Source organism: Dromiciops gliroides, chromosome 5 (genome assembly GCF_019393635.1).
Source record: "Dromiciops gliroides isolate mDroGli1 chromosome 5, mDroGli1.pri, whole genome shotgun sequence".
NCBI lineage: Eukaryota > Metazoa > Chordata > Mammalia > Microbiotheria > Microbiotheriidae > Dromiciops > Dromiciops gliroides.
In genome coordinates, this window is record NC_057865.1 from 54,611,746 (window position 1) to 54,626,247 (window position 14,502).

Sequence of the window (14,502 nt, forward strand, 5' to 3'; positions counted from 1 at the left end):
AAGCTGCAGAGCAGTCAAGGAGAATGAAGACTGAGTAAAAGCTACTGGATTGGACAACTAAGGGATCCCAGGGAACTTTGGAAAGGGTAGCTTTGGTGGGACATAAGATCAGAAGCCAGACTATAAGGGGTTAAGAAGAGAGTAAGAGGAGAGAAGGCGGAAGCTCCAATTGTAGACAGTTTAGGTACAATGGACAGAAGAGATAGAGGATGATGGCTAGCAGGGACAGAAGGATCAAGGGAGGGATTTTGCAGGATGGGGGAGACATGAGCATGTTTGTAGGCTGTAGGAAATGAGCCAGTAGAGAGGGAAAGATGGAAAATAAGTTAAAGCATAGGGATGACAGAGGAGGAGACAGGATGGAATGGGATAGCTTAACCAAGTAGAGAGGTTAGTTAGCCTTAGTAAGGAATAAGGCCATCTCAGCATGTGAGACAAGGGTAAAGGAGAAGAAAGTGGCAGAAGGCACAAGAGTGACAAGAGAAGTGGGACCTCACAGTGAATGGCCTCAATTTTTACTGAAAAATAGGAAAAGTCCCTAAAGGAACAGTGCTGTATTTCCTGCCTTTAGTTCAACCCAGGCATTTACAAAAAGATGTAAGTCAACTAACAAGACAAAGGAAACTTACTGAGAACACAATTCAAAGTTACCCTTCAGCTTCCCACTGGTTTGGCCATTCTCCAGCCTTCACCCTCCTTGATATATAAAAATATTGTTCAAATGGGTGGGAACCAAATGGAAGCTGAGAGGGTGTTTTGGACTTTGTTTTGATCCGGGAGCTGGAGAAGAGAAAGAGATGGAATCTTAAAGCAAACAAAGCTCCCTCTTCAGAGAGCTGGGCCCCCAAATGGAATGAAGTGTGTCTCTATCGCTCTCTGGGAACTAGACTAGCTTTAAATAAAAATTTCTATCTTTTCACTAGTCCCCTATGCCTTACTAAGGGGTAACAAGCTGAGAGAGAGAAAAATATGTCTTGGCAGGGAGGCAAGAAGGACAAAGAACAACAACTGAACTAACAGGCCCAAAGATCTGCACAGAGTCCTGAAATAGTCCAGAGAAGCAAGTCTGAAAACTGGGGGTTGGGAGAGGAAAAGCTACACAAGATAACTGGCGCAGTGATGGAGAAAAGCACCTCACAGAGAGAAGCAACTGAATTTGACCCACCTCTCCCCTGACAAATTAGCAGGTAGACTGTGATGCCAATCAGCAGCAAATTGGTCAACAGAAGCCAAGAGGATGATTATTTCAGAAGAGCATCGAAGAATGAAGAACTGGCAGAATTAGAGAAAAATTGACGGATTTACTATGAACTTAAAAAAAAAAAAAGACTATCTAAGGACCACAATGAACCTAATGATTTTCCTTTGTAGTTGTTTTTTGCCTTTTCTGCTCCTTGAACCTCAAGACTCCTAATTCCAATGCTAACCATGACAACCCAAAGAGATATGGCGGCAGGGGGCCTTAGTGAAGGGCATAAGATAGAGTTGGATCCTTTACAATTTTGAAGTTACTGCTGAGGTTCAGTGAGATTTGTTTAAGTGACAAAGTGACAAAAGAACCACAAGGTGGCATTATAGGCCTGTTTTCAAAACAGCTGAACTTTGGCTACAAAGTTCTATTCCCACTAGAATAAAATAGAAACTCCTCCTTTTGCATATGAAGTCCTTCCTCATCCAGCTTCAAGCTCTCTTTCCGGACTGATTTCACATTCCTCCCCTCTGCTCACTCCCTGCAAATGTCTCTATCGGCTGATCCCCATACAGGACATCCATTTTCCACCTCCATGTCTTGATACTCAGGGGATATGCACCATGCCTGAATGCACTCCCTCCTCACCAGGGCTTCTTGGCATCAGCAGCTCCCTTCAAAACTCAGTTTAGATGCCACCTCCTACCAAGGTCTCACTGATCCTCCTTACTTTGTATTTAGTATATGTTGTGGTTTTTTGAGGGCAGGGCCAATATCAGTTTTGCCATATTCAGTAAAATGCTTGGTCACCAAAAGAGATCCACTGAATCATTCATAGAGATAGAATGTTGGGTATGGGCAACCGCACATAAGCCAGTATGGCTGAAAAATAAGATGACTGGACACTACTATCAGGTGCTTGCTTACATGCCGGACACTATGCTAAGAACTGGGAACACAAAGAAAGGCACAGAGTCCCCCCTAAAGGAGGTGACATTCTATTCAGGGAAACAAAGCACTATGTACATGCCACATAAATATAGTGTAAATAGGAATGGTCTCAAAGGAGAAGGCACTAGGAGCCAGAGGGATCAGGAAAGGCCTCTTGTAGAAGTTGGGATCTCTAATTTAAAGGTTAAAAAATTGCTTTACAGACATTATGCCACTTTATCCTCATGACAATGCTGTGAGTTTAGGTATTTTAAGTATCCTTTTCCTTGTTTTAGACATGAAGAAATTGAATCTCAGAGAAGATAAGACCCATGCCCATGGTGCTGGAAATGGGACTAAAACCCAGACCCTTCCTGCCTCCACCCCTGGTGCCCTTCCCCCCATACCATGCTACTTCTACAGAGGAATGTTTCAGGGCAGAAAGTCTGTGCTGTCAGCTTCCTTATAAACCAAACTGTCCTTGACCAGGGTGGAGTCTGGCCCCTGTCTAGCCTACCAGGGTTAGGTTATGAGACAACATGCAAACAAATCTCCTGGCTTTGTAACTCACTTTCCCCAACTCCACATAATCTACCAGCTGTCTGGCACACAGAAGGCACTTAATGAATGTTTACTGACTTGTTTTTACTTCTTCAATCGCTCCCCAATCCAACCATCTCTACTCACACAATTACCACCATAGTTCATTCAGGCCATTATCTCTTCTTGCCTTGATTATCTCAAAAGCCTCCTACTTGGTCTTCCTGCCTTAAGTCTCTCAACACACCAATCCATCCTATAAGCTCCTGCCAAGTTATTTTCTTTGACCAAGTGACTCCCCTACTCAGTCAACTCTCCTGGCCACCCTATGGCCTCTAAGATAAAATCTATACTCCTTTAGCCTCTAAAGCTCTTCATATCCTGGCCCCAACCCATCTTTCCAGCCTCAATGGAATATCTGTAGAGCATTTAGTGCCTGGCACATTCATAGGCACTAAAACGCTTGTTCCCTTCCCCTTCCCCACCACCTGCATTCTGTGATGCAGCCAAACTGGCCTTCTCTTTGTTCCTTACATGACACTCCATCTTTCTTTCCCAAGCCTGGAATCCAGCCCCTCCCCACCTACATCCTATAGCATCCTTCTCTTCTTTCAAGATGCAGCTAAAGGGGGTCAGCTAGGTGGCACAGTGGATAGAGCACCGGCCCTGGAGTCAGGAGTACCTGAGTTCAAATCCGGCCTCAGACACTTAACACTTACTAGCTGTGTGACCCTGGACAAGTCACTTAACCCCAACTGCCTTAAAAAAAAAAAAAGATGCAGCTAAAGCACAACTTTCTCCAAGAAGACTTCCCTAGTCTACACCCCCCCTCCCCAAATGCTAGTGCCCTCACTTGAAAACCATCTTGGATTTAAATACTTTGTACTGATATGAGTATATTCTCTTTATTCTTCAATTCTTTCTGTTCTTTCAGTCACAGCCCCATTTGGGGTTTTCTTGGCAAAGATGCTGGAATGGTATGCCATTTCCTTCTCCAACTCATTTTACAGATGAGGAAAATGAGCCGATCGGGATTAAATGACTTGCTCAGGGTCACACAGTGAGTAAGTGTATGAGGCCTGATTTCAACTCACTGCCCAGCCACCCCATTCTTTACATACTATATATTTGTCTCCCTTATTAGAATATTAGTCTTGAGAGAAGTGACTATTTCATTCATTGTATTTACATCCACAACGTCTAGCAAAGAGGCTGGTTAATAACAGACACGTAAAAATGCTGACTGATTGATTGATACAAGTGACTAAGATGGCATTACACCATATTACGGCTTAGACTCATTTTCAAAAGATGGATTTCTTAATAATAAAATCAGTCATTTAATGGCACAGAGGAATCTCCTGAGCCATGTCCCAAACACACACAAATCTTCTGCAGAAGACGCCAATAACACTGCATGACAAAGTAATCTGCCAGATGTGGAAGATGAATATAGGCAGGATTGGGGAGGAAGGAAGCAACGGAACCACAAGTGCAGATGTTTCCAGTCTCCTGCTTCTGGCCAGTCCCCGATTTCTTGACAACGACAGTGCCCAAAGTGAGTAATGCCCAAGTAGGTTCAGTTTCTCCTCTTCCTAGTTGGTACTGTGTCCGGAGGGGTCAGCTGGAGGTATCACTGCGTCAGTTTGTTCTTTTATTGTGAAAGGCCAACACAGGTAGGTTTTGAACCCCTACTCAGTACAAACATCAGAGGAATGAGACACGGGAGTTGAGAGGTGGGAGGGACCTCGAAAGTCTTCTATCCCAACTCATCCATGAATTCTCCCTCTACAACAAGCCTGGATAAATGACCAGCCTCTGAATTTAGGATTCTAAGTGAAAGGGAAGTCACCACTTCCCAGAGCATCCTATTCTACTTCCGGAAGTTTTTTCACTTATCTGACTGCCAATTCCCATCTGTTGTTTCCAGTTCTACCCAATGGTGAGGCCCTTCATAGCATCTACCAAATACAACCTCCCTACAACTCTTCACCCTGTCCAAATTTCCCCATCCCCCATCCCGGCTTCCCTAGGCTTAAAACTTTGAAGCCACTGAAATCGATGGCTCTTCATTGCCCTCTTCCAACATTTAATCAATCACCAGGACCTGCTGTAGATCCTTCCTGGCCCGACCTCAATTTCTCTCAGGTTCATACCTTCCTTTCCACTGTCATGGTCAACACTCTAGTTGATCCTCTTACCCATGGACTATAGCAACAGTTTCCTAAATAGATTTCCCACCTTCAAATTCTCCCATTTGCAACCTAAGCTATGGCCCAATGTCAGAAAAATCTTTCTCAAAAATCACTTAGACCATTCCATTATCTTGGTCAAAGGCCATGATATACAATGGCTCTTGGTGCTCATCATATGAACTATTTTAAGGTCCTCTACCAACTGGCCCAACACTGTCTCACCGATCTTATTCTTGCTAGTTCCCAATGTAAGGGGCTAAAATTCTAGCTAGCCTGTCTAAAATATTTAATGAGTGGTCGCCAATAAATTATAAGCTTTAGCAAGAGTTAGACTTTTAAGCATTTATTAAGGAGAATAAGAATTTGGTAAAGAAAGAGAGAAAAGCCTAGATTCATCTATCTATTAAAGGGAGAGCACATTTCTAGCTCCCTTCTCCACCAGTATCCTGACAAAAGAGTGAGTGCACCAGCCTTGCCCCCTCTTCCTCCCACAAGCAAACTTCACTTCCTGACGCCAAAGAGCCGCATGTCTTGCCCTCAGACACCCTCTCCTCATGGCAGAGCTTTGCTACACTAAGTCTCCAGCAGGTGGCATCATTCCAATCATTACACCAACTAAGTCAATCAACCTAAGTAGGTCTGGTTGCTGTCTCTCCCGAATACCTTGATAATTTTACTACCTTTAATCATGCCCCTTCTCCCTACCTGGAACACCCAGTCCTCTCTTTTTCTCCCATCTATGTCTTTTGCTTCATTTAAAACATTGCTCAAAAACCCAACCTTCAGAAAGTCTTTCCTCATCAACTCTACCCCACTATGCATGTTGCACTATGCATTTATTTTTATGTTCAGGTTCTCCTTCTCCAAGTTGGTACTGACTGTGTCCTGAGGGGTCTGCTGGAGGTACCACTATATCATTTTATCCTTATATTGTTCTTACCATTTTTTCACGTTTATGACACTCTGGTTCCACAAATATAACTACACTGCTTCTCATCAGTAACTAAATTTTCTACTTCTTTTATCTCAAAGGTGCTTGATACATATTCTAAAACCTTAGGGTTAATTCAGTAGACCTTCAGTAAGGATGGAAGAATAGGGACTAAACATGGGATGCTTTCCAACTGGCCAGTACTCTAGATGGCCTCACATGACTTAAGCCCATGTATCATTACATTATAATCTTTTTGACTTGTAATACCCTATTGGTAACAATCTCTTAAATTTCTTGACATCTTTACTTATTCCCTTCCCCCCAAGATCCCCAAGAAGTAGTTTGTATGGCATTCACAAAGAAAAATTCACCACTCCTTGAAGTGTATATGTACATATATTTTCTTTTATTACTTCAACATTTCAAAGATTTGTGGTTTCATCAGCTTGGGTATTCCCCCCACTGACACATATAAAAATCCCAACTACAATTTAGCAGACTACGAGAAGACTTGCATCCAATCCTCTTTCCATTTCACAGATCGTACAGTTGAGGAACCAGGAAAAGAGAGGGTTAATTCACTCACTAAGGTCACACAGGTAGCATGTGACAGAAGCAAAATTCAAACCCCACAACCGCCAACTCTAGATCAAGCAGTCTCCACAACAATATGGTGCCTCCCTTCCTACTATGAGCATGACAACAAACCTCTCCAAACTCATCTAGACCAGTCTTCAGACACAAATTTGTCACTAGGCAAAGAGGAAGCCTTTTCAGCTTGGTTGGACCTGTCGGTGGCTATGTTCTATTGGCACAGCTTGGAGATCGCAGAGTCATTTCCATGCCACAATGAGACATCACAGCAGAACTTAAAAATATCTTTCACTAATTAAACTGAATTAACACTAATCTTGCTTTGAGGATTTCATCATACCCCTTACAACATAATTGAAGATGCCTTGAGGACCCACAAAAAAACTAGGGCTGGGAGTTACAGCATTAACCCTTGGAATGAGGTTTTAATTTGGAAACTCTAGTTTTTAATCATTGAGGGAGCACAATTATTTTAAATCAAGAATTCTTAACCTTGTTTTACGACACCCTTTGGCAGTGTGGTGAAGCCTAAGAAGCTCCCAGAACAAAATAAAACACATAGGATTACAAAATAAACCAATAATATTGAAATAAAGTTATCTGCATACAGGTATGTATGTGTATATGGTGTGTTGTATATGATGTATACATAGAGGAAGCTAAGTGACCCAGTAGAGAGAGTGCTGGGGCTGGAGTCAGGAAGACTTGAGTTCAAATCTGACCTTAGACATCTACTAGTTGTATGACTCTGGGCAAGTCACTTCACCCTGTTTACCTCGGTTTCCTCATCTGTAAAATGAGTTGGACAGGAGCAGCTAGGTGGCGCAGTGGATAGAGCACCGGCCCTGGAGTCAGGAGGACCTGTGTTCAAATCCAGCCTCAGACACTTAACACTTACTAGCTGTGTGACCCTGGGCAAGTCACTTAACCCCAATTGCCTCACTAAAAAAAATTAAATTAAATTTTTTAAAAATGAGTTGGACAAGGAAATGACAAACCACTCCCATATCTTTGCCAAAAAAAAAAACCTCAAACGGGGTCTCAAAGAGTTGGACACAACTAAACAATAACAACAACTATGTACAACTATGAAGTTCATAGGCCACAGGTTAAGAATCCTTGTCTTCAATTTTCTCCAAAGGACTGGAATTCAAGTTTTGTTTTATTCTGTTTTTTTGAATGGTGGCTCATTCTAGTAAACAGAAAAGGATAGTTTTATAAAATATACTTTCACAGATCATGCTATATGTTGAGCTAGATGATCCAGAAAACTTTAGTGAGGCTAAATGATTTCATCAGGGTCTAGTGTAATAAACAGCAGATTTTACATTGTGTTTTATCTTGCATATAAAGTAAAATCCCTTTAAAAAGGAAAATGATAAAACAGAAAACTACATTGAATCCTTCTGAACCAGAAAAACAAATCAGTTTCTAAGTAATGTCAAATTTTCAATAAGTCTACTGACCATGTTATGTCACTTCTCTGTGGCACAGTAAATACTCATGGATCAGAGTTGGTGTCGTGGAAAAACAGTGGCCCTGGAGTCGGGAGACCTAGATTCAAATTTCACCTCGGATGATCTTGGCCAAGTCATTTAAACCCTAGGGACCTCAGTTTCCTCGCCTGTAAGAGGAGGGGGTTGGAGTAGGTAGCTTCTGTGGTCTCTCCCAGCCCTAGATCTGTGACCCGATTTTAAAACCTGCCAGGATGAATGCAAAGAGGATCAGAGCTCAAAGTTTGAGAAAGGACCGGGGCAGAAGAGTTGTATTTCAGGACGAAACTCAGCAAGTTGTTAACAAGACAAGCAGGGGGAAGGGCGGCCGAAGGGAACCGCCTCCAGCTAACTTGAACTTGAGGGGGAGTGATGGGGGAAGATGTCCCTGCCCCCGCCCCAGCTCCAGTCCGGACAGGGGGGTCGGACGCGCCTCGGGGGCTACTCACACAAGCCGTGGACATCCAGCATGTTGGAGATGCCGCGGTCACACATGTCCACCTCGGGCTGGTTCTTCTCCCGGCTCTCCTCCACCAGCTTCTTCAAAGACTTGGACATGGTCTGCGCGGGGACAGAAACAAGACCCACGGGACGCGTGGGCGAGGGGGTCCCGCTGCCTCCTCTGCACCCCCTCCCACGCCCAGCCCCGACCGCAGAGAGGAACGGACCCGCCTCCCCCCCCCCCCGCAAGGGGGTACCCCCGCCCCCCACTGCTACCCGCACTCACTGTGGAGGGCAGCGGCGTCTGGGTACCCGCACCGATCAGCCGGGAGCAAAGGGGTGCTAGCGGCACAGAAGAGTAAACACGCCCTGTCCCGGACCCCGGCGCAGGCGCAGACCGCGCCGCTCTCAGCCCCCGCCCCTCCGGCACGAAAAAACCCCGGGACTCTTCCCAATTTAGGAGAATTGCTCCGAGGCCAGAGCTCCCGGGCGAGGCTCCACCCCATCTCGGAATGTGGCTCTCGGGGCGGGCCAATCGCCCCGGTGGACCTGTCCTCAGACTCCGCCCTACTCCGCTCTCAGCCCCGCCCCCAGGAGGTCGCTCTCAGGGTGCGGATTGGTTAAGCCGAGGGCACGTGCGTATAAGTGCTCGAGCATGCCCTGTTTCGTCGGCCGGTTTCTGTGTCAGTTGCAAAGGGGCTGTGGAGGCATCATAGGAAGTAGGAAACTCTGAGGAAGTCGAGCAACTAACTGGTCGCCCTAGTCCCAGCCCGGCACTCGGCCAAACCTGTACAGCTTTGGGTACGTTATCCTCAAGGAGTTTAAGAAGCATTCCCGGGGGCAGCTAGGTGGCGCAGTGGATAGAGCACTGGCCCTGGAGTCAGGACGACCTGAGTTCAAATCCGACCTCAGACACTTGACATTTACTAGCTGTGTGACCCTGGACAAGTCACTTAACCCCAATTGCCTCACCAAAAAATAAAAAAGAAGAAGCATTCCCTAACCCCACTTATCTCCATTGCTTTCCCGCTTTGCTTACTTACTTATTCTGTGTACAAATGGCTTTGTATACATTTGTTTGCACGTTGTCTCCCCCATGAGATGGTCAATCTCCAGCGGTCTTGATGTATATGTTGCCACTGAACCCAGATGGCTCTGGAGGAGAGCGTGAAGTTGGTGACTTTGCACAGCCCTCCCTCACTTAAACCCAATTCAGTGCAAGTCATGACATCCCCCCATGTCATGGTCCTCTTGGAGAACGAAGGACAAACAATCCCTATCACCTAGCACGGTGCCTGGCACATAGTAACCACTTAATAAATGCCTATTGATTGATTTGTCCTGTATATAGCTTTGTATACATTTGTTTGCATGTTGTCCCCCACATTAGATTGTTAGCTTTTTGAGGGTACCGATTATCTTTTACCTCTTTTTTTGTATCCCACAGTGTGTAGCATACAGTGCCTAGCACTTTGTAGGCACTTGATAAATATTGATTGATTGGATCCAAGTGCAGGATCCCATGAACCATCCTAGCAAAGTGTCTGGAGGCTCCCGTTGTCATTGGCCCTGTCGGAGAGGGTTGGGGAATGGGGAGAAGGTGGCTCCTGACCTTGGACCTTGCTTTAGGACAGGAGCGCTTAATCTTTTTCTGTCATGAACCTGTTGGGAAGTGCTTGACAGTTAATAAAAGGTGCTTAATAAATGCTTGTTCTTATAGAGAGGTGGATCAGTGGAATAGAATAGGTACAAATTACACTAAAAATAATGACTGTAGTAATCTAGTATATGATAAACCCAAAGATCCAAGTTTTTGGAACAAAAACTCATTATTTAACAAAAACTGCTGGGAAAACTGGAAAACAGTATGGCAGAAACTAGGTATAGACGGACATCTCACACCATATACTAAAGGTGAAACCGGGTACATGATTTACACATAAAGGATGTTACCATAAGCAAATTAACAGAGCATGGAATCATTTATCTTTCAGATTTATGGGCAGAGGAAGAATTTAGGACCAAAGAAGATATAGAGAGTAAAACAAAATGTAAACTAGATCATTTTGATTATATAAAATTAAAAAGGTTTTGCACAAACAAAACTAATGTAACCAAGATTACAAGGGAAGCATAAACCTGACTTATTGAAACCTTTAGACTCCTCAAAATATTGCTTCTAAATGCATCAAATAATAAAACATGAGATTTGAAAGGAAATCAGTTAGATTGAAATTATCAAAAGAATTTTTTTAAAATTGAGACTCGAAGTTAAGAACCCTGGCTTATTAAATTATCATTTTTTAAAAATCCTTTTTCAGCTGTTTCTCAGACAACAGTTTCATCATGAGGTTTATTTATTTAGCATCATATTTGCCTAGGAAAAAAAAAACTATTCTGGGACCACAGGGAAAGGGCAGAAAAGATAGGATCCTAAGGAGTAGAGCTCCAGATAAAAATCCCAGAATTTGGGATGACGCTAGGGATTCCTGTTTTAAAAACACTTAAACAGCAGCAAGCTCTTTAACAAATTTATCTAACTGTAATATTAGTGCATCTACTGTATTCTATATCTTCAAAAATTGGAAGCTAACCTGGGGGCACAATTGATGATCCCACAAGGTTAGTCATGTTTTAAACCAGTAATTCTTCACCCTGAGCCTGTTGACTTTTTACAAAAATTATTTAACTTTTAATATGGTTCATTTTCCTTTGTAATCTTATATATTTTATTTTATGCAGAAAAAAACTTTTATTTTTATTTATTTTTAAAAACATTATTCTTAAAAGGTATGCAGACTGCAATAAGGGTGCATGATGCAAAAAAAAAAAAAAGTTAACCACTGCTTTAAACAAAACTAAAATTGGGGGCAGCTAGGTGGCGCAGTGGATAAAGCACTGGCCTTGGATTCAGGAGGACCTGAGTTCAAATCCAGCCTCAGACACTTGACACTTAACTAAGCTGTGTGACCCTGGGCAAGTCGCTTAACCCTCATTGCCCTGGGAAAAGAAAAGAAAAGAAAAGAAAAGAAAAGAAAAGAAAAGAAAAGAAAAGAAAAGAAAAGAAAAGAAAAGAAAAGAAAAAAAAACGAAACTAAAATTGGATATTGGGGTTTGGGAAATTGTGAAATAGGTGATTTTGTGTGGAACCCTAAGCTTTCCACAAGTGTCTTATGTAGTACCCTCCCTCATCAGGCTACCTTCTGTCTCTTCCACTAGGTTATTCCTCCCACACACAGCACTACTCCCAGCTCCTTCATCCACAAGGAAATAAAAATCAAAATTCAAAAGTTATATTCATTCTAGAATGTTTGGAGAGATTTGGTGTGCAGTGTGTCCCGCACATTCCAGAAACCACACTGGTAGGTATTCCACTTGAAACTCAGCTAGTCAGCTTAGCAAATAAAGCTTGTGCAAAAGCAGAGCACTGAAGTTTTCTTTAATAGAACTTGATGGGCAGCTAGGAGGTATAGTGGTAGATAGAGCTTGAGCCCCGGAGTAAAAAAGACCCAAGTTCACATCTGGTCTCGGACACTAGCTTTGTGACCCTAGGAAAGCAGCTTGACCTCTTTGCCTCAGTTTCCTTATGTGTAAAATAGGGGAAATAAAAGTCTCTATCTTCCAGACTGGTTGTAAGATTCAAACAAGATAATATTTATAAAGCTTCTAACACATAGTGGGTGTTACATAATTGTTAAGTATTATGTATATACATACCCCACGTATTTCTATTGATTCAACAGTTCATCTAACAACTTTTCCAGCTGGAGAACAGTTAAAGATAAACATTTAAGGCATCTGCCATATTCAGTCACATTTTTTTTGTGGGGCAATGAGGATTGAGTGTCTTGTTCAGGGTCACACAGTATCAAGTGCCAGATTTGAACTCAGGTCCTCCTGAATCCAGGGCCAGTGCTCTATCCACTATGCCACCTAGCTGCCCCCTCAGTCACATTTTTTAAGCCACATGTGGACCAAGTAATAAATTTGACAATAAAGATTATAGATTTTAAAGACGTCTGAGAGTTCATCTAGTCAAACCCCCTAATTTTACAGATGAGGAAACTGATTAAATTAAATACCAATTAAATTTCTTATTTATTGATCAAGGGGACACAAGTAGTGTCAAGAGTAGGATTTAAACTGAGCTCCCCTGATTTGAAAGCCCATGTGTCTGTGTCTATGTGTTCAACCACTGTACTACACTGGCTCTTCTCTGTAACATACATCCTACCTAGAAAGGGAGTCAAGCAATGGAAATAGCCCTGAGATTGCAGTCATGTGACTTGAATTTGATATTTTCTAGGTGTAGGACCATAGACAAACTAGCTTCACTAAGCCATGATTTCTTTATATGTAAAACAAGCAGCGCAAAAAAAAAGGGTGGGGGCAGCTAGTTGCCTCAGTGGATAGAGCACCGGCCCTGGAGTCGGGAGGACCTGAGTTCAGATCCGGCCTCAGACACTTAACAGTTACTAGCTGTGTGACCCTGGGCAAGTCACTTAGCCCAATTGCTCCGCAAAAAAAACCCAAACAAACAAACAAACAAAAACAAGCAGGTTAAAGTAAATGATCTCTCACATCTCTTCTAGATTTAACTCTGACTCTAACTTGAATAAGATACATAGGCTTCATTGTCTCAATCCTAAACTCTGGGACTTTAGACAATTCATCTGACTTTATAATCCTTTAGTTTATGACAGTCCTCTGCCATTAGGGAGGTGCTCCTGGGAGGACTTAGAATTCCCCTATGGACCCTTGCTGCTGCAACTGGGCACACAGTGCCTACTTCCCTCCTGTGCAGTGTCAGATGTCAATAGCTTGAAGGACTTATCCAGGTATGTGATTTATGAGGAAAAAAAGGCCTTTCGGTCAGTCAGAGAAGTTGTGGAAAACAACCCATTAATACGTTTGAGTACTGAGAATGACACGTAAAACAATGGGAATCAGTTCAGTGCAAAGCTTTATTACAAGGAATGGGGAAGAGAAGGGAGAGGAGAACAGAGAGGAGGACCCAACATACCACTCAGACATAGACACTAACACAGAACATAACTCATGCAAAGGATACGCCGCACTGGGAAGCACAAGGATGTGGGTTCATTAAGCTGGAAGGGCATTCTCCAAGTGGCCATTCTTAGTGGGGTTCTTATACTCTAATTGGGGTACCCCCCTTGGAACTGGCTGATTTGCATATCAGGGGTCAGTGCAAAATATTTCAGGGGGTTGCTATCAGGGTGGAAAACAAGTTGGTATTAAAATGCTATTTGGGCGACAGTTCCATTAACCTCCAAAAATGCTATTGTCAGTATTTTCCCATGGGTAAGCTTACAGCCTCCCTACATGAAGGGGAGACCATAAGGCTTAATCTTGTAACAATGGTTCCCATGCATAGATTCTATCAGCTACAGCCTCCCTTAAGGGGAGATTGTCATGGTGATCTGGTGGTCTCAAGACCACCAGGCCTAATCGCATAACAATCTGTAAAATGACATGGTTGAACAAATGATGTATAAAGTTCCTTCTTTATCTAAATTTGTGATCTGTGTGCAGGGGTTGCAAAATAGTAATAAATCTCAGACTAGACTTTGACTGCACAACAAAGGTAATGTAAGGAGTAACTGATGTGACCCAAGGCCTCTTCCTTCTTCTGTGGACTTAAACTTAACCAGGTCCAGTATTTGAGGCAATGCCTCAAAAGGATTTTTTTCACTCATTCTTCTCCCACCCAGTGTCAGTCACCTATGTGCAATCTCAAAATATATTTTATGTATAAATTCCCACTGGTGTAGACAACAGGGTTAAAAAATCCCATACAAGCACTTGTGGTAGCAATGCATACCAGATCCAGGACAGCTTTTATTCCCCCCCAAAGAAAATGCATTAAACATGTAACTTTCAGTAAGTAGCACATAACCAATAATTGTCTTCTCTCTTCCAGACTGATAGCACCACCTTGTGGTTTGAATTACCCTTGAAGGGAAATATACCTGGGGTTGTTAGAGAAGAAACAAGCTGGTTCTATCCAGGAATCATCACCCCCTTCTCCATCCATACAGAAGACTGGGGTTCTGGAAATCCTACTATTTGCCCATAGTCTTCCCTTCTCTATGGCTTCTTGTCTTGGGCTAGGAGGTTAGGCCACTGCTTCTCCAGTGCTTTTGGTATGTTGTTTCATCACGTTTA

At 43.0% G+C, this 14,502-nt stretch overlaps 1 protein-coding gene across 1 annotated transcript in view; it reads right to left on the bottom strand.

Annotated features, from left to right (window-relative positions):
• The window catches only part of RSU1 (Ras suppressor protein 1), a 229,362-nt gene extending 220,560 nt beyond the window's left edge, over positions 1–8,802 (bottom strand). The window contains exons 1-2 of the mRNA XM_043967030.1: positions 8,603–8,802; positions 8,325–8,436 (exon numbers count right to left, since the gene is read on the bottom strand). Of these exons, the coding sequence (XP_043822965.1) occupies positions 8,325–8,433 (109 nt within the window). The 5' untranslated portion in view covers positions 8,434–8,436; positions 8,603–8,802. The remainder of the gene's footprint in view (positions 1–8,324; positions 8,437–8,602) is intronic.
• Between the last annotated feature and the right edge of the window lie 5,700 nt (positions 8,803–14,502).